The 25,510-nt window shown below is 36.9% G+C and overlaps 1 protein-coding gene across 1 annotated transcript; it reads left to right on the top strand.

Annotated features, from left to right (window-relative positions):
• The first annotated feature begins 635 nt into the window (after positions 1-635).
• LOC306879896 (matrix metalloproteinase-15-like) lies at positions 636-25,275 on the top strand. The gene is made up of 10 exons (XM_079433131.1): positions 636-1,476; positions 9,988-10,136; positions 11,419-11,541; positions 11,634-11,941; positions 15,019-15,180; positions 17,006-17,232; positions 19,168-19,306; positions 21,573-21,723; positions 22,519-22,637; positions 23,699-25,275. Exons 1-10 carry the CDS (start codon positions 1,348-1,350, stop codon positions 24,184-24,186), a joined length of 1,995 nt encoding a protein of 664 aa, XP_079289257.1. The 5' UTR covers positions 636-1,347; the 3' UTR covers positions 24,187-25,275.
• Positions 25,276-25,510: the final 235 nt, after the last annotated feature.

Here is a 25,510-nt window from a genome sequence, read left to right as displayed (position 1 = left end):
CCATAGCTAACAGAAAAATAAGGTTTACCAAAAAAAACAAAAACAAAAAAACATCTTTACAGATTCATTGAATCCACAAATTACATTTGTAGCCTATATGTAATTTCAAAATGATTATTTATTTATACTGCCATGCGGACTCCTTTATCAGCTTTTATTCAAATTCTGCTTTTGAAGATGAAGAGCACCACTACTCAAGTTATGCAGCCTATGAGTATTTTGCAACAAAACCGCCCTGTAGGAGACGCTATGTCACACTATCTGACTGTCAGTACGATCTCATTAGTCACATAAGCATAAGAACGATTGTCTCAGTCACAATAACTGTGAGTAGCCTAAATTCAACACATATCTGGCATTCTGTTAATTGCATTGTGTAAATAAATCATCTATAATTAATGGTTTTTACTTGTCTGAGCTTAATCAGAGCATAGGCTGTTTCTGAATGTCTGGCCGATATTTTAATAGAAATGTATTTTCTAAAGTGACAAGGCAGCTTACTTATTATTATAATTTTTTTGTTGTAATTACAGAGCTCAAAAGTACTGCAAAGAAGAAATAGCACATGTCTTTGTGTCAGGATAAATGTCCAGACTGGAGGTGGCACTGGACACTTTGCTGGTGTCCGTCTTGTTGGGCCCCTCCTCCAGCTTCAGCGGGACACGCAGGACTCCGCGCAAAGTCCGCGTCCCTCGCGTCACAAGACACCGGCGACCTGGAACCCGCCCAAGAAAACCGAGAGAAAGCGTGGATTTTATCGAGAAGAAACTCTCGTATTAAATCTTTACAAGCAGGTCGGTGATCCAAGACAGGTGTCGGAGCGTGTCGCAGTCATCTGATAATAATTTGCGCGCTCTTGTATTGTGGTTTCTGCGCGAAGACCGAGTTCTGCCCTAAGAAACGCAAATCTCTCTGTAGCAATAACACCAGCCGTTATTCACGCTTCGTTTACCGAGTCATACTACAAGAGGAAATTGCAGCGTAAATTTGCACAGCGCTTGCTTTGAAGTGGGTTGTAGCTGTAATTAATGTATAGGCACCACGTGAGTGGGATGAAACGACCATTAAGTGGGCACACCCGCTGGATATGATACCTAACACACTCAGAAACTTCAGCCAGAGCATCGGACCTCTTTGACTCCCGGGACAGCAGCGCCTGGGTCCTCTCTTATTAAGAACCTTGGTGTATGACTGTAGCGCTTCTGCAGAAAGGACACATACAGGAGACCCCTGTCATGATGTTTTTAATCTGAGAGCATTGGACTTTGTGTTTTTAGTTGCAGACTGTTTGATTTGAACTTCTTTGGTTACACTTCTGAAGAGTTTTAGCTGCTGTCACTGATCCAGATGAGAATGATGGCAGTATTATGGGATGACCCGTTCACGTTGCCGTGGAGACGGACCGTAATTTATTCTCTTCTGGTGCTCTTGATGAGTGGAGCGCGCACCTTTGGAGATGAGACCTTTAATGGAGAGGTAATTATAATTATTTACAAATCAAAAATTTTTGTTTACATAATGTGTTTGTACTGTGTATATTATATATATATATATATATATATATATATATATATATATATATATATATATATATATATATATATATAACCTACATAATAAATATACACAGTACACATACATACATTATGTAAAAAAACAAAAAAAAAAACTTTTATTTTGGATGCAATTAATCATGATTAATCATTTGCCAGCCTTAATATAGGATATGTGTATATATATATATATATATATATATATATATGTATATATATATATATGTGTGTGTGTGTGTGTGTTTCACTGTATTTTTGCTTGCTCAATTTCTATTGATTTTACTGCTCATTCTCTCTTGAATATGTTTGATATAAGTGTAATCTATATATTTGGTGTGTTTCTCATTTAGGGTTGATGCACTGTCTCAGAGTCTCAGGTCTGGTTTTTTATATGACAGCTGATTTCAGCTGAATGCTTGTAACTCAGCATGTGAATGGCTGTAATATCCGAGAGCAAATTAGAAAGTTGTTATTTAGCCTTTCACTAAACTTTCTGAATCACCAACATTCTTACCCCTTAAATTCTTGTAGACAAGCTTTGTGATTTTTTTTTTAGTTTGAAGTGGTAGGAGTTATGAAGAGTTTGTGGTCTGTGTGGTCTGAGGTTTGTTAGTGGTGTGCACTATGTGCCACTCCATGTGTGCAGTGCTGCAGTGGCCCAAACCCTGGTGGTCTGGCACGGTGCAAAGAGACTGATAGAAGCCAAAGAGCTAAACTGTCTCTCTGATTTGATTATTTTACTCATCAGATTCACAAATCTGGCAGGGAGCCTCAACTTATTTATTTCAGGAATCTGTTGCCTTCTCAAACATTTACATCAGTCCCGACCCATATTAACCTGAATGATTGGAAATAACGTTAATAATAAAACTTTATGAGCTCCTCTGGGCTGGAAGTAACATTGACTTCACATTGGGTAGTTGTAACCTGCAGTGCCCACACACCTGGCTATCACATCAGCTATACTATCGCCCAGCAACTTTCGGATACTAAAGCCAACTTTTAGAAAAAAGAACCCTCTTAGAAAAAAAGGTACAAAAGCTGACACTTTTTTAAAGCACACTTTTTAGGTACAAATATGTACCTTTAATTTACCAACATGCACCCTTTAAGTACAAAGGTGTACCTTTTGATTTACTGGTATACTGGTACTCTTTGAACAATTCAGTTCAGTTTATTCATCTAACAGTGTACCTCTTGAAAGATCTGGGCTTCTGCATCACTGTCCTGATCTCTGTGCTGGGCTTATAGTAATAGACGTATTTAAACCTAAAGCTGACCCAAACCCTTTTAGAAAGAAGCAGCTTATCTCAGTAATTCTACCTGTCACAAATGTTGAATGACAGCAGATAGGCCTGCACATGCTACAGTGGTAGATGGATTTTTGGGGGATTATGTTAAAGCTGTACGACCCACTGATTTGGGTGTGTGGTGAGACAACTGTGGGGGCAAAGGCTCAAATGCAGGTATAGAAAAGTATAATATGCATGCATTCCCTTTTCTACAGAATATCAGCTTCAAAGGTTGTGATAATGAAGTTGACCTACCCTCTATCTAGTGCTTAAAGTCCATGTTTAAAAAAAAAAAAAAAAGAGCCTGAGAGAGCTTGTGCATCAAGATCCCCAAGCAATGCCAAGTGTATCACCCTCAAAACCAGTTCAAACTGGTTTTATTTGAATGTATTTTAAAATGTAATTTATTCCTGTGACGGCGAAGCTGAATTTTCAGCAGCCAGAGCATCAGTCGTCTTCTTGTCCTTCTTTTTCCACTTCTTCTTCTTCTTTGTCTTCTTCTCCTTTTCCTCCTCCTCCTTTTCCTTTTTCTTATTCTCCTCCTCCTCCTTTTTCTTTTTCTTCTTCTGCTTCTCCTCCTTCCTTTTCTTCTCCTCCTCCTCTTCCTCCTTCTTCTTCATGTTCTAAATGTTGAAAACAGAAGCATCAGCCTTCTTCTAAATGTAGCAAACAATTTTTGTTGCTTAATATTTTTGTGAAAACCATACTAATTGGTTCAATAAACATTTATTTGAAAGTCATTTGTAATATTATGAATGTCTTTACTGTCACTTTAGATCAATTTAATGTGTCCTTGCTGAGTTTTTTTTTTTTTTTAGCTTTACCTCAGACCTTTTAGTAGTAGTGTATCACAGTTTTCTCAAAAAAAATATGAAGCTGCACAACTGCTTGAGCACCAAGTCAGAATGATTTCTGAAGGATCATGTGACACTGAAATAAATTAGGTTATAAAATATAATTGCAGAAAAATATGTGTAAGTGAATGAGACCCAGTGAGTGAGCAGTAAAAAAGTCTGATTGTAGAATTATATGTTTTGGATGATCCCTTTGGAATGACAAAAAGTGCAAACTCAAACTTGTGTCAGTTCACCCATAGCACAAACAATGTAGACGCTTGAGTGAAGATAGGGAGTGTTGTGAGTTTCTGTGTGGGTGTTGCTCAGAGAGCCTTTTGTCGCACAGTTCTTTACAATACAATACTTCATAGAACAGCATTTGCTTTCTCAAACAAAGATATGATTTCAAAGTGGTGTCTTATAAACGCATACTTCCTGGAGGAGGGATTGGCAACAGAGTTGCTTTTGGGCTGTTGTCTTTTCTTTCACTGATAGGTTTCCTTTTCAGATAGCTTTATCTTGGCATTTCAAACAGACTCATTTCTAGATATACCATGTCTATAAAGGAGAACTATCAGGCGTGTTTAACAAGCTGCTGCACGGAAGGTGTAGAGGTGTTGTCCTGATCTTCTGTGCTGCATGTGATTGTTGAATGTAACAGCTGTTTTCTAAATAGGCCACAAACAGAAACAGTTAAGAGATGTTTAGGATTGCAGGGCTCTCAGGCAGCTGAGGCGCAACAATGAGACTTCTTGTGTTCAGCTGACTGTGTTCAGAGGTGCGGGGAGATAGAGAGACAGGAAGAGCTCGTGGAGCAGGGAGAGGAGGGGGTTTATGAGGACTGTACTTCATAGGGAGCTGACTGTATCACTTCCTGCAACCTTATCTCTATCCTGCATTTAACCCCTGGAGTCCTGCTTTTCCCTTATGTTTTTTAATCCGCCCTCTGTATCCATGGAATGTAGCATCCTTGTGGTTTCCCACAAAATCGTGGCAAGCTGTTTGTGTGGGGTCTGGGCTGCCTCACTGTGACTGAGAGGGATAATGAGATGTGATTGGACCGTGGAGCCGCATTAACAGCTAATTTTGTCCATGTCTCAGTGGATGACTGGTAGGTCTACTTCCTCTCTTATTAAGAACCAGGGCCACATTCACCAGCTCAATTACTGCAAGTTCATAAGGGGATTGAGCCAGATTCACTAGGCCTGCCTTGCTGTCTACTGTACATAGGCAGCTGCTTTATGCACATAGAAATGGACCATCATAAGTGATTGATTTGGAACGCTCTTTAGGCAGCAATCTCTGAATGCCATACAAATAATGCTCCTTATGTGAAGCATGTGGCAGATGTGAAAGTTGATGGAAAATCCAATGGCGTTTGGTGCATGTTGCCAAAAAATAAAATAAAATAAATAAATAAATACAATGCAGACACATTTGGTAAAATATAGCATTTGGTTGAATTTTTTAAATATATATTTTTTGTATTTAATGAAATACATATATATAAATTATACTATAACATAATGTTATTACAGTTATTTTGCATCATCATCAGTGCATTATGGCATTGTCCTCCCTGTCAGGATACCTGCGATGCTGATAAAAGAAAAGCAAAATTATGTTAAATTAAAATTAGTTGAATTTTGATGTTATAGCTGATATTAAAATTATATTTTGTGTAAAATATAAAAAAATAGGAAAATAATTTAAAATGCTTTAAATACTCTTAATCATAATCAGTGTTGTTTTAGAATCTTTTTTTAGGTACTATATTCTTTAATATTTTAAATTATTAAATTTTATATTTTCCATTTCCATTTTTTTATTTTTGTCTTTTTATGTTTTTGTCATTTTCTTTTAGTACTTTTAATATCTGTGTAGTTTTTATTTAACTAAATTTTTTGTACATCAAGCAAACTAAATTTAAATGAGAGATGTTGATAAAAAAGTTATTTATTTATTTATTTATTTTATTGTAGTCCAGTCATATTGTTTATTTTATTTATATATTTTTTGTGGTTATAACTGTTTAATACTTTTAATTCTATATTGGCCTGTAGTTGTTCCATCTTAACCAACATGTAAAAAAAACAAAAAAACACTTGGCCAATAACTGAAATATTGCACAGGTATACTGTGTATCCCTATTTAAAATATCTTTTGGTGATACCTCCACCTTTTTCCGAGAACTCCTTATTTGATTGTCTATTTAATTTAGTTTGGCGTTGCTGTTCTCATTGATTAAGCTTATTGATTTACACAGCTAGGAAATGAAACTGACAGCTGATTGATGTGCTTTGTCCTTTGACCTTGCTTTGAGTCTCATTACCCAACTGCCTTCCATTAAGGATATAGCCTAAATATGTTTTTAAAATCTATTTATTGTATTTTCTGGAGTGACACAGCTCCCTGTGGCCCAGTAGACTGGATGTGCAGAGCTGAGAGAGAAGACCACATGGAGTTTAAATTAAATTTGTCATTGCATTATTCCCCAAACCAGTTACCTGAGATAGCAGAGCCAGAATCACGTCTGAAACGCCAAAAGCCCAGTCTACCTTAACTTATTTCACTCGTCCCCTCCATCATGTTCTGTTTTCCTGTCTTCCTCTTAATCTTTTTCACTTGATCTGATTCGCTTGCTCCCTCTTCCCTCTCACTTAATGACCACAAAATGGCACGCACCCAAAGCCCAGGAATAATAGCGCTCTCTAGTCGTTAGATTCTTGGCTGACATTGTTCTGGACACACACACGCTCTCTCACACACACTAAACCCAAGTCTTTTCACGATGCGCTGTGAATCACAGGTTCCTGGAGGACGTGCTGTTGGCAGCGGCTCTCAAGGTCCCTTTGAGCCAGCGCTGGCACAGGGGCTGATGGGAGAGAAGGATGGCTCTCCTTGCCTCTGTTCTCTGCAAAGCCTTACTCTGTATGCATGACATGGGATGTTGTGGTGCTGGAATGGATGCTGAAACACTTTAGGCTTTAAAAGCGGGTCTTCGTTTATCTCATCCATTTCGACGGCCTGCAACGAATGATTCCAGGTGCCCTTGACCTAAAGAAGGAGCATATAAAGCATGAAAGCAAGAAAATTGTTGTCCTTTATGAGCCAGTAAGCAGAACACTAGGGTAATGTCTTTAGTGGGAGTACACACACCTCCCACCTCTCGCCTGCTAAAAGCCCCAGGGCTCCGGGTGACTGAAAGCGAGGCAGTCTTATCTGTGGGGCTAAGGTGTGTCCTGCCCTGCACAGCCTTTAGCACTTCCCTCTCTCACAGCCTCATGGGAGACACAAAGAGGATTGTGTTTAGGGAGAGTAAGAAAGCTGGGATTGTTGGATTTGGTGTGGAAATAAAGAGTAGTTGACAAATGATATGGAAATGACACTTTTTATGTCATAAATGTAAATGATTGTGGAAAAAGTGTAGATTTTAGATGCTGTGGTTTCCAATTTTTATTTATTTATTTTTTTGTACAGTTCATTGTTATATTTCAACATAATTGTTGTGTGTTAATAAAATCCTATTAGTCTCTAAAAACTGCATGAAAAAATATATTTGAATCATTTTCAAAGTAAACGCTGTGATTGTAATACCAAAAGGTACCAATGTGATGCTAGAGTTGTTATTATTTGCTAGTGCATTGCTATACAGTTGCTAAGGTTTTCTGAATGTTTTTAACATGTTGCTATACAGTTTCTAGGGTAGATTGCTAGTTGCTAGGTGGTTGTTTACTAGCCCGAGTTCAAAGAGACACGCCCAAATCTCTTTTATTGTGGTTATTAGATCAAGTCCTTTGATCCAAGCTTTTTTTTTATGATAAAAATTGCTATTGTAATTTAAAGTGCATGTGTCTGTGTGTGCGTGTTTTAAGTAGTGCTGCTTGGACAAAAAGTGTGTGATTATATATCAATATGACTTTATAATAATAATAATGACAATAATAATTATATTGACTTATAATGCCATTTCTACTAAATAAGAGTAGTTTAATCACTAAATAAAGCAAAATGAGAAATATTACTATTGTAATATTTACTGTAAATAAAGGAATTTAAGGAAAATAATTTATTTTCATTTTACAGTATGACTTTTTTGGTCCATATTTGTATGGGATTTTCACACATTGTATCATTAGTCTGATGACTTAGAAAAAGTAATACAACAAGCTGCAGGATTTGAGGCATCATTTGTTCTAAAAAGTAAGTATTTAAGTACATAGAAATAGTAATGCTTGCTAGGGTATAGTCACTTTTTTCTTTCTTTGCACTGTAGATATAGCTGGTTTGGTGTGGTGGCATTTTAGCCTTGCCCAGAACAGGGCCAGCTATTCAACTGTTATTTTGGCTGTTATTCAGTTGCCTTCACAACACATAAGGGCACAAAGGCTTGTGTTTTCTGTGGCTGTGGAAAGTAGAGATCCGGACCAGGCAACTGTGTGACAGGCCCTGGTTACAGAGTAGGAAGAGAAGGGGACATTATAAAAGTAGTGACCCCTAACCTCTTGAGTCCAGTGGGAGGAACACATTAGCCTTCTGCTAATTAATACCAGGTGAAAAACAGCACTGTAAAGTCATGAACACAAATCTAAGCAATTAACTCTGTATTGTTTTTAGTATTATGTTTGTTCTCAGTTATTATCAGTTTTATATTTCAGATGTTTCTCTTTAGAAAACATGTAATAGAAACAAATGACACAGTTGTTAGAGTATAGCTATACAATATATGGATCATTACTCACATCAGTAAGTATTTGATGAGAATGTGACATCTGTAGACTTTGTTGATATTGAACAATCTGTGATATTGTTCATAATTTTTGAAACACTTCAAATTAAATTGTGAAGCAAGACATTTCTCCATCTGCTCTCATTACTGTCTAGGAGAGATACCTGAGATAGTAAATTGGTCTGGTTTTCTATATGGGAGTTATAATATTTAACTAAAGCTAAAACCATTTAAAAACTTTAAACTTGAATTAAATTAAATGTTAACTGAAACAAAATATATTAAATCTATTTTATTTCAGCTAGTTTCCAAGGCAACATTTTCCATTTAGTTTATTTTGATGTACAAAAATAGCTAAAACTGAACAAAAAATTAATAAAAACTATATAGACATATTTATAAATAAAACTATAAAAATTACAAGTTTATTAAAGCTAAAATTATAATGAAAATGGAAATATAAAAATAATTCAAAATATGAATAAAAACTAAAATAGTATCTCAGTGGTACTATAATAACACTGTAAAGGACGGCCTGTTTACTGTTGCCACAGGGTGGGCTTAATAATGGGGCAGTTTAATTACATAATTTGTGCTGATTACCTGACTAATGATGATAAGCAGTAGGTTTAACCACATTTAATGCTAATCAGAGCATCATGTCCAGCTTTTATCCCCTTTAATGGACCCTCTGGCCTTTTGGAATGGCCCACTGCATCCAACGTGAGAGCCAGATGGGTCTGGAGCTGTGCCTCCATGCATGTCTCTGCCCTGAGGCAGAAGTCCCCCAGCAGTGAGGGAAGAGTGGCTGCTCTCTGCTTCTAAAGCCCAATAAATTGGCCAGCCCAGCTGGTGCCGTCACCCCTCAATCTGTGTTCACATCCGCCTCAAGTGTTCTCACACAGTCTGGACCAGTATTAGGTGTCTCTTATAACAGGCGTGACGCTCTTTCAGTCTGTGACAATGTCTTCTTTCTCCTTCATTCTCACGGCAGTGACAGATTGATGTTTTTTGATTAGCTGTGGCAGTAAAGGGGTCACGTAATTATTCCAAAAACTGAATTGTCCTGTTTTACATAGATCCTTTAAGCCATCTATGTAAACACTAGAATTTAATTACACAGTATTATCTCCTTTTTAATAATCTTTTGAGCTCTTGAATTTGCATTCATATCAGTTTTCATACTCTTTCAAATAGTAATGTTAATTGTCAGGAATTTTCTTAATTAAATATTCTTTGCATTAATATTGCAAAATGTGGGAAACTACAAATGTCATGTGCAATTAGATTGCTCTTTACTTTTTCAAATAAATATACATAATTTCAGCCCACTGAATTTGATATTGAACTTAATATGCAGTGTATGTTTGCAATTATTATTAATAACATGCATAACATGCAAAATACAGGTATGACTCTTTCTACTGTACATTAAGGCTTCACCTTGTTGTGGATTATGAAATATTAATTTAAATTTTGACAAAATTATTAATGACAATAAGCATGAACATCGCTTATCACAAAAGATCAAGGAAATTAGATTAATGAGATCACTTCTGTCTGTGTTTTTGTCTTAGTCATGGCTGCGGCTGTACGGCTACCTCCCGCAGGCCAGCAAGCAGATGTCCACCATGCGCTCGGCTCAAATCCTGTTGAATGCCATCAGCGACATGCAGCGCTTTTACGGGCTGGAGATCACTGGAGTGTTGGACCCTGTCACCATCGAGTAGGACACTCACTCCATCACATGATCTAATGTATCAGCTACACTGTTAGAGCTACTCCCAATACATGCCATTTATTTTCATGAAGCACTTACATCCTGTTTAACCTGTAACTGAACAGAAAAATTAAGGTCATTTTATGGAGAAGGAGAACCTTAAATGAATATTGCAGGTTATTTAATCTCTATAGATGGATGATCTTGTGGTCATGCATTATCAGTCGTAACTTTTTTTTTAAAAAGCTGGTTATGACATGAGTTTTATTGTACATTTCTAGAAAGGGTTAACAGGCGATTCTATTGTACCAATCTATGATAACACAATATTAACACATAATGTTACTCGAAAAAACAAGATGATAGTTGCCTATTTAAAGGAATAGTTCACCCAAACATTTAAATTTGCTGAAATATGTAGATGAGTTTGTTTCTTCATCTGAACAGATTTGGAGAAATTTAGTTTTACTTCACTTGCTGCTCACCAATGGATCCTCTGCAGTGAATGGGTGCCATCGGAATGAGAGTCCAAACAGCTGATAAAAACATCACAATAACCCGCAAGTAATCCACATAACTTTAATTCATCAATTAATGTCTTGTGAAGCGAAACACTGTGTGTTTGTAATAAATAAGTCTATCAAGACGTCCTCTGTCCGTAAGCTTATATCCAGCTTTCTGTGGTGAAAATATTCTGATTATTGAGAGAAATATGCACAGATCAAGCACAGTTTACAAGCAAAACAGTCCAAAACAGCTCTAAACAAATATGTCAGTAGATTTTGATGTGGGGATGGATGTTTTCACTGGAAGTCTTATTATGGATTATAATGCCTTAATGATGGATTTGTCTTACAAACACACAACTTTTCACTTCACAAGATGTTAATTGATGGACTGGAGTCTTGTGGATTACTGAATTATTGGGATGTTTTTATCAGCTGTTTGGATTCTCATTCTGACGGCACCCATTCACTGCAGAGGATCCAGTGGTGAGCAAGCGATGTAATGCTAAATTTCTCCAAATATGTTCAGATGAAGAAACACACTCATTTACATATTGGATGGCCTGAGGGTGAGTGAATTCATGCATACATATTGTCTGTGATAATAGACAACATAGCTCAAATGTTTGCCATAGCAAATAAAATCAAAGTCCACATCTCTGCACAGTGATGGATATAAAGGGGCCTCCATTTGTTCAGCTTTCTTAACATGCCTTTATTTTGTGCATGCCAATTAAAGCTCCTTTTGTACACTAAGCCCTCATCTGTTCCTTTCTTTTTAGGGCCATGAAGAGACCCCGCTGTGGCGTCCCAGACAAGTTTGGGGGTCAGATCAAGACCAATGTACGACGGAAACGTTATGCACTCACTGGCCACAAGTGGGACAAGAACCACATAACTTTCAGGTGGGTTTGGATAAGACTCTTCAGTCCATATTATTCCAGTGATTTTGATTGTAATTGTAACGCTGTTCTTCTTGTGTCTGCCATGGCTGCAGTATTCAGAACTACACGCCTAAGATTGGGGAGTACAACTCCTATGAGGCCATCCGACGGGCCTTCAAAGTGTGGGAGAAAGTGACGCCGCTGACGTTTGATGAGATCCCTTTCCATGAGGTCAAATACGGCCGTCGGAAGGAACCTGATATCATGATCTTCTTCGCGTCTGGTTTTCATGGTGACAGTTCTCCATTTGACGGAGAGGGGGGTTTTCTGGCACATGCTTACTTCCCTGGTCCAGGGATGGGTGGAGATACTCACTTTGACTCAGATGAGCCTTGGACCATTGGTTCAGAAAACCTACAAGGTGAGTCAAAAAGACTCACTCAGGTTTTATGTTGTGTAATATCTAATAGGCATATATGTAAAATTATGTTAATACACTGACACTCAATTTTTTATTTTTTTGAAAGAAATCTCTTTATGTTCACCAAGGCTGCATTTATTTGATCAAAAATACAGTAGAACAGCAATATTGTGAAATATTAATAGAATTAAATAAAAAGAATAAAAAAAATGTATTTTATATTATTCAGCCATTACTCACTCCAGTCTTCAGTGTCACATGATCCTTCAGAAATCATTCTAATATGCTGATTTAGTTCTCAAACCATACTTATTAGTAGTACTGCTTAATATTTTTTTTAGAAAAGTGAGAATGTTTGGCAACATCTGTATCTCTCGGTTTCATAGACCTTCATGAATCTTTCTGTGGAGTCTGATTAAACCTGTGTCCACCCAAGTTATTCTGCCAAATCTACAGCAAACAAAAAGAAAAAGGTCATATTTGCAAGCCTACTTTTTGTGTTCCTTCTGAATGTTTTGTATCTGCTGTTGTGAGGTTTTCATGGTCCTGTGGAGGCGGATTAAATCATTTGAGACAGATGAGTGACTGTGAGCAGCATGTTGATGTACAGTATTTAGACGGTCAGACATTCCTAGAGACTCTTTTGCACTTTGCAGTAGAGAACTGTGATAAACAATAAGGTACAGTGGGGTTCAAAATCTGGTTTAGGATTCTAAAATAAACTGGAAAGGAAAGTTTGTGATATTGACCATTCAAACCTATGTACAGAAGGTAAGAAGTTACAGAAATATCCTAACTTAGAATCTCTGTTTAGTAGCCATAGTGAGTTCAGTCAGGATCTGATTGATCTTCTCAGATCTTAACCCAAGATCTAACATTGACAGCCAATCAGAATCCACCCTATAAAGAGCTCAAGCGGCTGTCAACAAAACTGCAGAACATGCTTATAAAAAAACAGAATGACGTTTCAACATTCAAAGGTGTACGACTAGTACCGATGGTGTAGAATACGTTAAAAACTAAGCTGACAGATGTTGAATGACGGCCCGTTATTCCCCAAAAGTCAGCTTGGTGTATCACGACCTTAAGATGGGAAGTTGCTGTAATACAGCTCCTTATTTTTAAAGTAACTTGGAAAGGCCTCTTTGTCTATAAAAGGGTTAAAGGTTAATCATGGGATGTCTAGTTTTTTAGACGCTTTAATGAATCATTACAACATGCCACATTTGATTGACTACCGACACACTGACTGCAACATTCACTGGGGAAACACGTAATGCAACTTCAAAAGGAATCTCTAGGATTTTCCAGAGCCTATTTCCATAGGTTTGTAACGTCTGGCTACAGGATCGTCATTGTTAGCAACAGTTGAAGTCTTGGTCACAATGACACAGCTGTGAGGAGAGATGTCTCCTATTGCCCTGAAGTTGCATCTTTTAACAGTCGTGGCTCTCACAAGAGCAGCTTTGAATGACAAGTGCGTTTGTCTGTGAAAGCCGTCATTGATTGAGCTGTCTGACAGCATTAGGACAGCAAGTTCAGTGATTCCTTTATCTGCACAGTTATTAGCCCTAAAGATGGTGCCTCTCTGAAAAAAAACAAAAAAACTCTGAACAAGCAACATTACTGTGTGATGACTTCATACGGCCTGCATGCATGGTTTGGATTGTCCACACTAGATAATAATGAATATCGTCAGTATTAAAAGGAAGCAGTCAATCACCCCCCCCCCCCCATTTAGAGCCATTTACACCCGCAGAGTCACAGATCATTGTGACAGCTGGAAAATGGAGACAGAACGTGATTAAAATCAGTCACCGACTGAGTGCACTGTCACTGTGAGCGTATCAATAAATCTCTGTAGTGTGCAGATAATTGCAAATGTTCCGCCCCGATCTATTTTCACACGAGTATGTATTGAAAGTGCACTTGCACTATTTTTCTTAAAATGTACTGCAGATTATGTAATATTAATGAAGGCCTATTTCTTAACACACTTTAGTATTATAAAAGCGCACTTTTTAAAACTAAAATCTCAAATTAAGTTTCATGTTAAAGTACTACATTACTGTATCGGAATGATTGTTTTAATCATCTTTTGTTGTGATTTACATCTGATTATTCAACAAAAAAAGTGTATTTTAAAGTACTATATGAATGCAATCCATAGTTTGTGAACCAATATTGATAAACAATTTGCCTGTTATAGTGTAATAATGCATTTCCCTTTGTTACCTTCAGTGAGCATAATAGGGATGGGGATCAAACTCAGCGGTATATCAAATAGTCTAAGCTGAGTGTAAAACAGAATTAAAGTCAAAATGATGCATTATTTGCAAACCCATTTTACTTCTGTAAAGTGATGTATTTAGTGAAACTTCAATGAGGCCAAAACGGTAGGGCAGAACTTGACTGTATTGTTGTAACTGTTCCATACTACCACACATGATCCTTATTAGAGTTTGCAGTTAATTTTCCTTCCTTAATCACCTGCCAGTACACATATGTTGAAGCTTAAGCGGTTTTAGCGACGTCAGCCAAAAAGGAACGTAATTTCAGTCTCATTTTAATTATAGATCACAAAGACAAACATTTTTCTTTGGAATAGCATGCACAGATGAACTGTTTAGATCAGGAAGATGTATTAAGATAATAAAGTGAGGCCATTTTGATTCCGTGCCACTTTAAAGTGCACATCATCTCAGCACTAAGCAACAACTAACAGCGGGAACCCTTTTCCCAACTCATCCTTAATTCTCCTCTTCACTCATGTCCTATTTACCCAGTCATCTAAATATAGCTGCACTTCCTTATCTTCTGCAAGACCAGTAGCGATTTTGTTTAATGTGCACACTTAACTGCAGCAAATGTAATGTTCTAGTTGATGCGCAGTATATCATGTGTCCTTAAGTCAGAGTGCCCATAAAATGCAGCTGTGATCTTCTAGAGCGAATGAAGATTAATAACCTGTTGTATCAGACATTCTTTACTAGTGACCTCAGTAAATCAGCTCATTGCTGACCATCAGCTCTCTCTAATACCACAGCCTGTGATATTTAATATGTGTCTCCCTGTAGGCAATGATCTGTTCCTGGTAGCCGTACATGAGCTGGGCCATGCCCTTGGACTGGAACACTCCAATAATCCTTTGGCTATTATGGCTCCTTTCTACCAGTGGATGGACACCGAAAACTTTGAGCTGCCTGAGGATGATCTCCGTGGAGTCCAGCAAATTTACGGTAACCTGATGATTGTGATGTCTTAAACATGACATTTCAGATTTTGCAGCATATTATCTCTGATCTGTGGAAGCAGATTTCCACCTCGGAATAAAAAAATTAAGTAATTCAGACTTTTTATCTGACAATTCTCACTTTTTCTTGCAATTCTGAATTTATATCTCGAATATTTCATGAAAATCTGCAAGGTATGAACTTCTGAGAATAAAAGTCAGAAGTGTGCGAGATAAAAATAGTAAATTGTGATATGTCCAAGTACTTTTTGTATTTCTTAGTGGAAACAAGCTGTATTTGAATTGCACGTTTATATCTCACAATTCAATACTTATTTTTTTTTTTTTTTTTTTAGCAATTCTGACTCATGTAAACTTGCAAAAAAAAAAAATCATTAAAAAATAATAAAATAAAATCTAAATGCAACCTTGCAAAATGCAAAAAGTCTTACTTGTGAGAAATAAAAATTGCGAGGGGTAAAAAATCAATTATCAGAGAAGTCAAATAATATCATTTTTGTTATAAATGCAAGTTTATAAGTTCATACGATTTTGTACAAGTCAGAATTGTGAAAATAAGAATTGACACTGATCAAGTGTGCAGTTTAAAACAGAATAAGTGTTTAGTTGAAGTTATTGCATAGCGGTCAGTGCATTAGACAATGTGCAACATTTGTTCAGGTCTGGTGCATTTAATTTTCCGGATCCTGTTATCTGTTGTTCTCCTTATCATCTGCCTGTGAGTAAGAAGTGCAGAAAATGTTTATAGGGACTTTATAGATTTACAGCTTTAGATTACATTTTTGTTAGCTGTCAGTTTCCTGGTTCAGTCTGGACACCAGAGTTATTTTATACATGTGGTGTTGTAAAAGTTTATTTGTTTGTTTACAGTAAGTAGTTTAATTATTCAAGCATATGGTGTCAGGTTTCTAATATTTGTTTTTGTGCTAAGCTGGTTTACTTTGCATTTGACCCGGTCATGTTTCTTTGAAATACTCCGGTCTTTGTGGACTTTAGTAATGTTTGTTTTAGCTTTGCATGAGGGAGTTTCAGCTGTGGGGAGAACTGCATGCATCATTCCCACTTTAGAAGAAAGTTATTTTCATTATGTCATGGCAAATTCATAAATCATTTCACTTATTTTTGGAGTTTGCGAAGGCCAGCATCACTATTATTGCTCATACATTACAAAATGAAGAACATATTTTCTGTTTTGGATACAGAAATGAAACCTAGTTTTACAGTACAACCATAAAGATTCAAAGTTTTGTGACATTTGTTTTCATGACAAATAAGCACGTTTTCACCCCAAATTCTCATTATCGTAATGGTTACTTCCCCCCATTAATTCTCAGTGGTGTCTCTCTACATTATCATTACACATTGCATTAATTAATGACTGTAATACTGTAATATTTTTTATTTAAATCTAAATAAAAACAGTACAACAAATAATACCATGTTGTTTAAAAATGGTAGAAATAATGGTAAAAATATTGGTAGAAATATTAATTAACCAATACCAATTTAAATCTACATTAAGAAGGTACAACAAATACTACAATTTTGTTTAAAAATGGTAGAAATGATGGTAAAAAATATTATAATTAAAATTAATATTATAATTAAAATATTTATTTATTTATGAAATAATTAAATTTTATTTATCAAAATATATTTTCTTATTTTATGGGATGAAATATGACCTGGGCGTGTTCTCTTTTGTAAAATTCGCTTAAAATCTAGTTTTCCATATTATATTTATCATAGACTCAACTAAGAGGTTGCCACAATGCTTCTGTAAGTAATTTGAGTTTGTTTGTTTCTTGTAGGACCCCCTAGAAGCTCTCCGACTCAGGCTCTCCCCACTGTGACCCCCCGGCGACCAGCCCATCCAGACCCCAGGGCACCCAGTCCTCCTAAGAACCCTCCTGGAGCGCCCCCTCGCCGGCCGGACAGGCCTCGCACTACCGATCGCCCAGATCACTACGGCCCCAACATCTGCGAGGGCAATTTTGACACAGTCACCATGCTAAGGGGAGAAATGTTTGTTTTTAAGGTGAGCTAAAGACCCTACATATCCACAAACTTTCTCTGCATTATGGCAAACAAATCAATTTCTAATTTTTGCTTCATAGTAATAAAATCGCTAAAAAAGTCTATAAATTGCATTTTCTTTATGCAAAATATATTTTCCTTTTTTTTGCCCATTGGGTTTTGGATGCAATGTGTCCCAGGCATGTTTTTGACAGGCTTCATGAGATTCACTCAGCCACTGTAGTGCTTTCTGAATCAGATCAGCTCGAACGCTGGAACAATAACAGTGCATGGTTCCAGGTGAAAGCCCTGATATGCAGGTGGAATCCCGCTGTGGTTGGCCTGCTCTCAATCAAGCTTTGTTAGGCAATGGACAGTAAAAACCCCAGTGCTGGTCTTTGTTACAGGGCAGAGCTCCATAAAGAGGAAAGGAGTCATGTATTTAAAGTCTGGAGTTGATCAGGAGATACATCAGACTTCATCTGCTTTGTGCCGTTTGTGGTTTTGTGGTCACGTCATGTGATTTGTTCCTGCAAGTGCTCTCTGTGGCAGAGTGTCTTTAATTCCTCTCCCTTTTTATCTGGAACAACTCTGTCCACATCATATGATCTTTTACCTTCTTTCCATTAGATGGAAAGGTTTTAGTCTTGCTGTTGGAGAAAATAGAAGGAATGTACAGTATCTGAAAGAACGAAAATATGTTTGTACTTGAAATACTTGACACAACACTAGGTTATTAAAAAAAATTCTCATGAGGTCATTTAGCAAATATATCAGTGCCAGAGTTAACTTTACTGCAGATAGATTTCTAGGGATCAAAATAGCATGGATACTTGGGGGTGGGTTGTTTTGACCAATGCATAAAATGTGAATTTAACATTTGTGCTTTCAAATATAATTAAAAAAATATTCTAAAATGTTTTTATATATACGTAATTATTATTATTATTAATAATGATACAATTATTTTATTAAAATTTTTAGGTGTAAATATTTATATATATATTTTTATATTTTATTATTTAAATTTGAATATAATCTTCATTATTAAAACATTAATATTCCATTCAAATCATTTTAGCCGTTTTATTTGTAGATGATGTGAGCCAGAGGCAGACCTTACGGGACAAGCACAGATTGTTGGCAAATGTTCATGCGTTTTTGTTACAGGTGTTACTGTTTAACTGGCCACAGTAGTCAAGTTATCCATTGGACAACAATCAGATGCCCTTGAGTGAAGGACCACCCAACAGTAATCTGCATTTCCCATGCTTAAAAAGGCAGTTTTTCTTAAATAAGGCCATTCCCCATGTAACACAGTCCTACAAGTTTCCTCATGAAAGATTGTTTTCCTCCGTGGAACAACAAGGGGTGTGTGTGTGTGTGTGTGCGCGCATGTGTGTCTGTTTGTGATGAGGTGTTGAGGTTGAGGAGTGTGTAGGGAGAAATCAGGATAAATTTAGAGTGTGTTGGCCGCAGACCTGGCTCTGGTTTTAATTTGGGCTTGGTTTGGAAAATACTGAAGGTCCTACTAAAGGATACAATGAGTGTATGTATGTACATGAACCTGATGTGTTTGTCTTTACCTGTATAGAGTGTATACATGATTTGTTTCTGTTTGCAAACATTACTACTGCAGCATCTCATGTTATGGGTCTGGTGTCCTAAATATTCAATGTCTGTGAATAACTTGTCTGTTGAAGACAAAAGAAGATATTTTGAAGAATGCTGGCAATCAAACAGTTCATGGTAGCTATTGACTTTCACAGAGAATCGCAGGGCAGGTTGTAGGCCTAGAAGACTGAGAAGACTTCTTGGTCTGGAGGACTCTCCTATTCTTGGCATTGCGCATATCAACTGAGGGTTGTGGGATTGCTAATAAACCTGACTACCATTAGGAGAGAAATACACAACCATTATCATGTGGTCGCTGATTCATGTCTTATTGCCTCCTCAGGGCCGCTGGTTCTGGAGAGTGAGGAGGAACAGAGTGCTGGATAACTACCCAATGCCTATTGGACACTTCTGGAGGGGTCTGCCGGGAGACATTGACGCTGCATATGAAAGGCATGATGGGCGATTTGTGTTTTTCAAAGGTATATTCCCTTTCCGACTGCACTTGAAAATTGATATAGCTCTGTGCTGTTAAAAGTTAATATAGACCATAAAAATGCTATATTCATGAGAGAAATTATTACCCAGGATGGCAGAATTACATCACATTGAAGTGCTTTTTACATTAGAACAAACCATTGATTTTGAAGTTTGTCATTTAGTACAGGAAGTGCCCTCGATTTCCCTCAGCCATTAATGTGTTAGTCTGATGGGTTTTACAGGTAGACTTTTAGAAACATGACTTTTTGGTTTATATATGAGTTTAAGGTAAATGGACAAAATTAAATTTTTGAGCTGTATAATTCTGGCCATAAATTTTGCAAAGGAAGCAAAACTCAGTAAATGCTTTAACTCGTATTCGCTTTGCTTCAATAAGGACAGTAAGAATTTTAGCCGTTTTTTATTATTTCCAGCTATTGAAAATTAAAAAAAAATTTAATTGATAAAATTGTTTGTTTTTTGCCGTTCTCTGCCCCACCACCAAAAATAATAATATAGTGTATTTTTTATTATTTTTTTGCATTGAAAATTTTCTTAATAAAATGTTCGACAGCTATAGCATAGCCCCATTATACCTATAAATTCATAAATACACTTTGCTGTCTGCTCAGTTTGTCATTTTGTTTTTACTTAGAATTTTACATTTTTGTATGGGCCAGATTTGTAAAAATATTCTTTATTAATGTAAAAAAATAAAACAAATGTTACTTGTACTTTGCTGCGCAAACATCACAGATGGCTTTGTAATTATTAATCCATTGTTACTAAGGCTTCCAGAACTTTTACAGGTCATATTTGCAATTTCAACAACATCCAGCTAGATAACTTTACCTTGGTGTCATATTTAAATCAGCCCAATTTATAACAGGAAACCAAATGTTTAAATTTCCAAGTCATAAAACTACATGAACAGTGTAAATGAATGGCTCTGGTGCAAAGTCAACTGGCCTGAAACTCGGTCAGTGGGCCACTCTCATCAAGCCCTGCCAGCAGATTGAGATCAAAAACTGCTCAAATCACAGTGAGGTTTCCCACATTAGTTATACATATCAACACCCTGCAACCCCTGAAACAGACATCTAATAACTTCCTGGTGAAGATTTCTGTGAAGATGAATGTATATTTGTTAGACTTGAGGAAAGCTGGCTCCCATAAGGAAACCGTGTATGGCAAGTGATGATGTCACTGGCAAGGCCCTTTAAAATTTGGATTTCTGCCATTGGAGAAAACCAGGAGACCAAAATCTTAGGAGCAACATCTGTTCTTGGTGAGGTGAGGCCATTGCGTCAGCTAGCGCTTCTACCAGATGCTGACAGCAACAGTTGGACTTGGACATGGGCCCACTGAATCAAATGGGTCCATGAGGATGGTGCCACAGTGTCTGCCATATTGTAAAATAATAAAAGCTCAAGCTTATCCCAGTGTTTCTGTAACGGCTCCATGCGACGCTTTCGCTGTCGCTTTAACCACTAAAATGTGGGATTCGAACCAAACCATCATTGTTGGTGCATCTCTTGCAGTGCTATAGTGCAGTTATTTGAGTTATAACAGAGAGTTGAGTTTTGGAGTTTGTAACTGTGCCAAAGGTTGGAAAGTCCCTGTACATGCACCATGAAATCCTTTTACCAGTTGAGTGTTGCTGCCTCCCTCTTCTTGTCTTTTCTACTTCCTTGCCATTGTTTTCAACCTCTGGTCTCTTTGTTGAAGTCCATTTTTGAACTTGTGAGTTTTTTTTAAAACCTGCTTTCTAGTGGTGAACCAGTATGTTTTTTTTCGATGGGTGGCCGATGTATAAACATGTATGATAGTAAATGAGAATAAAGCTGTCTCTCATTTGCTTTATTGGATACAGATTTCGAAGGCTACACCTTTAAAGTCAGAGAAGGTCGAACCAAGCTTTGTTAATTGGATAATGCACCATTTCACAAAGCTCAAATCATTCAAACTATTTTTTCTCTCTCTCAAAAAAAAAGTCTGTGCTGCAAAGTATCCATTCTTTGCATCCTTAATGGCCTGGGAAACAAAAGGCTGCATTTGAAGAAATATTTGAATTGGGAGAGCCTTTTGTTGCGCCGCTGGGACGCATTCGGTCTTGGAATGCAGCCACTGAATTGGGACACCACTAAACATAGAGTTGCTGAAATAATATATACAAAAATCTTTCAAAAAACATTTACACAATATTTATTAGAAAGTGCCAGATTATCACTACTTCCACCTTTCTCTCTCGTGTCCATCCACCTGTAGGAAATCAGTATTGGTTGTTCAGAGAAGCCAACTTGGAGCCCGGCTACCCTCAAGAACTGATGGACTATGGCAGAGATATTCCGTATGACAAGATAGAGACGGCCATCTGGTGGGAACCTTCTGGCTTCACTTACTTCTTCAAAGGAGATTGGTGAGGAGCTAGTCTTATTTTTTGCAAATAACTCTGCCTCTAATGTTTATTGTCTAATCATTTCCTTGAGTTTTTTTGGATGCCTTACTGACCCTGTTTACACCTGCTCTTAACATCAGTCTCGGGTGACCTGATCACTAGTGATCAGCCCTGACAGATTGATGTTTACTCATGGTATTAACATGTCTTGCATGCTTGTTCAATGACCATCCCAGATCGGATTTCATCAAGGGGAGGGGATCAGGTTTTTTTTTTTTTTTTTTTGTCAAAATCAAGTCATGTGGTGAAACATGCAGAAAATGATGTTATGGACCACTTTATGACCATGCAAGGTTTATTTTTATTTTAAAACATGAGGTGTGATTTCCCCAAAAATGTTTAATTAAAAAACCCCTGATATTTGTGAATAATAACAATAATAAATACATTTATAAATTTTATTGCTTTATCATTTAATATTACATATACATAAAATATTACTTTTTACTTGGTTGCAACATGTAACTAAATTCAATTTTTTGTGATGCATCTAGATGTCAATGTTGTTCATATATATTTGGCACATTGATAAAATGTTGCATAAGTAGGCTTTTTTCAGTGTTTGTTTTGCATCAACATTTATGATAAAAATGCAAAGTGACCACGTTGAATATGGTTAGTGGGTTCAGTGATCAGATCATCTGTGATGAATGTTAATAATAGCATGTGTAAATGGTGTCTCTGTGCTGTTGCTTAAATAGCTGCATCAAGAAAAGGCAGAATGATTTGCATTGAGGTGTGTTTGATAAACTACAGGTACTGGCGCTTTAATGAGCACTCCAGAGCCGCAGATCAGGACTACCCTAAGCCAATCAGTGTGTGGGGCACTTCTGTGCCGTCTTCTCCCAAGGGGGCCTTCCTCAGCGATGATGGAGGTGAGTGAGTGAAATGGTGTGTGGGGTTGAGGGGACATCCAGTGCCTGTCTCCTGAATGTACAGGATGGATGGAGATCAATCAAATCAATCAGACGGTGAAACAAAGGAAGTGAGAGAATGTAATGTGTGAAATGTGATTTGAGGAAATAATGTGATATTACTGGGAAACACTTATATCACTGAAAGCACTTTCCCAGTTAATGGAATGTTCCTGGTTTAAAAATAATTAAAATCTGTCGACAGGATCTGTGGCATGCAATCGATTAAAATAGATAGACTATAATTTTGCCTTCAAAAAGTCTAAAAGTCCTAAGTTTAAAAAAAGTACAGTAATGGGCATGTAATAGTGCATTTATTAGTTTAAAAGCAGAAATGTGCAGCTTGTAGTTGTTAAAGCAAACATTTCTTATTTAATGTTATTTCAGCTGTAAATTTCAGTCTGAATTGTCCGTTTATTGGATTAAGTTCTAGTCATGTGTTACCCATGTAATTCGAGTGGCTGGAATTGTCTTTGTAAATGGTCCCGTTCTGGTATTCTTGTAGGTAATATGTGAAAGGTATAGAGTTTCATTACAAAATTTGAGACGGCTAGCAATATGATTATTCAGACCATCTCAGGATCACCTCAGCTGTCTGACAATTGCATGAAATTTAAATCTGTTGCATATAAAAATAAAAATAGTAGTTCAGATTTATATTTATTTATACTGTACATATTTACACGGTCAGCTGTAAATGTAGTGTGCGTAACCTGAGATGGCAGTCTGATCCATCAAGAAGTATGAGGTGGCCAAGTGTGTATTTTAATGTTCATCCTTAAGACTTCCATTATAAACATTACAAAAAATATACATTTACAGTTGAGCTTCACATTCATTTAAGCTGACAGTCTCAACCCATATGGCAATATATATATCTATATCTATATATAGATATGTGTGTGTTATTTTTTGTATAGTTTTATAGTTTTGATAAGCTGTCTAGTTTAGTTTTAATGTAATTTCAGTGATGCACTTTTAACACATTGCTCTCTTTACAATCTTGTTTGTCTCTCACACAGCTTATACATACTTCTACAAGGGTACAAAGTACTGGAAATTTGACAACCACAGAATGAAAAGCGAGCCTGGCTACCCAAAGTCCATTCTTAGAGACTTCATGGGCTGTAATGTGGACCTCAATCCTGACAGAGACACCGATGTGGATCCGGGACGCAAGGGGCCTGACAGGCCACCCTTCAACCCGGACGTTGGCCGAGACAAAGACAAAGACAAGGACAAAGACAAGGACAAGGACAAGGACAAAGACGGAGACAACACCAATGATGTTGACTCTAAAGAGGAGACTGAAGAGAAAACGAATGAGGTGGATGTGGTTCTGAAGATAGACGAGACAGAGCGCACCATGAACATCATCATGGTGACCGTACCCCTTGTCCTGGTGCTGTGCATCTTGGGATTGATCTACGCGATCATTAACACACTACAGAGGAAAGGCGCACCCAAGTATTTAGTTCACTGCAGACGATCACTGCAGGACTGGGTTTAACCTCTCAGAATGACCTTCGATCCCTGTTCTGCCTTTCATTTTACACGTCCAAAAACTTTGCACACACAAAACACCACCATAAACATGCTTACAAACATACACACACATACATACAGATACTGACAGACATCATGTTCATCTTCACCCTTCTTTTCCTTTCCCACGGTGGTCTCCTAACATGTTGACTAGTCTATTTATTTCAGAAAGTTTGCACATTTGATTTTTTTTGTTCGGTTTTTCTTTTCATAATATTTTCTTTTGAATCAGTTGTTTGTGGGTTTTTTCTTAATTTCTAATTTTAGGATATCACAATTAGTCATCTGCAATCATAGCGTAAATTATGAACGGGAAGTCTTGCAGAGCAAAAATAGAGGACAAGGAAAGCGGAGAAAGGAATATTTCTGCATCCATTCACCTTTTCTCAGGACTCTCAGCTGTGGTTTTCCAACTGACCGGGCAAGTCATAATATATCATCATAAAGACTGTAAGGACCGTGGCCACTTACATCATAACTTGATAAAATGTTGATATACAGTCGGGTTCAAACGTCTGAGACCACATGGAAAGTCTGGGATTCAAAATCTAACTGAAACCTAAAAATAAATAGGAAGTTTTAGGATTTTTTATTTTTGTTCATGCAGCTTGAGTGAAGAAAATCATTGTATTTTTTCAGCTCAAATTGGTATGCTAATAAGAAATGGTTTATTGAATTAAAAAAAAATATTCCATTGACCTTTTCAACTATAGGTCTCTGACTTTTCAACCCTCTTTTTTGAAGCAACTGGACCTGGTTATTCAACCAGTAACTAAGTCCAGTTGTATTTGGCTGAATTTTACCTGCTATTTGTTTTGATGTCATAAAATAGGGACTTTTCTCTAAATTTTGCTTACCTACTGCGATCATAACAAAAAGTCACATTTTATTGCCCCTTGTTTTAACAACTGTGCCTTGGTCGTGCCAGCCAGACATGTTTTATGTGGTTCCATCCATATTTTTAGAGCCCTCCTGATTTCTTCCTTGCAAGCTGAAGTGTTTTTATCTCCCAAAAGTCCCATGATACTGTGGCAATTATACATTTTATTGTCTGAGAAACATAACACCTAGGTTGCTTTCATTTAAAGGGTTTGAAAAAACTTGAGGGATTGAGCAAGATCTCACTTTGCTGGTGCTGAAGCCATTTGCTGCGTGCATATTTATATAATAGCATTTTCATATTTTAATTTGATTGAACAAAAGAACTATAAAATAAATACCACTAGCGTACATACACCAATTTAAAACTCAGTAAAATACACTTGAGAAAGCTTCTCGGGCTCAATTAG

This window comes from Barbus barbus (assembly GCF_936440315.1).
Source record: "Barbus barbus genome assembly, chromosome: 2".
In the NCBI taxonomy this organism is placed as follows: domain Eukaryota; kingdom Metazoa; phylum Chordata; class Actinopteri; order Cypriniformes; family Cyprinidae; genus Barbus; species Barbus barbus.
The sequence above is the reverse complement of the archived record's forward strand: the minus strand, read 5'-3'. Positions and strand labels throughout refer to the sequence as shown.

Bases quoted from the DNA above. Each gene is read 5' to 3' on its own strand.
- LOC306879896 (XM_079433131.1), top strand. From the start codon at position 1,348: ATGAGAATGATGGCAGTATTATGGGATGACCCGTTCACGTTGCCGTGG. The intron at 1,477-9,987 runs GTAATTATAATT...TTTTTGTCTTAG, and splicing joins ATGAGACCTTTAATGGAGAG to TCATGGCTGCGGCTGTACGG. The intron at 11,542-11,633 runs GTGGGTTTGGAT...CCATGGCTGCAG, and splicing joins AAGAACCACATAACTTTCAG to TATTCAGAACTACACGCCTA.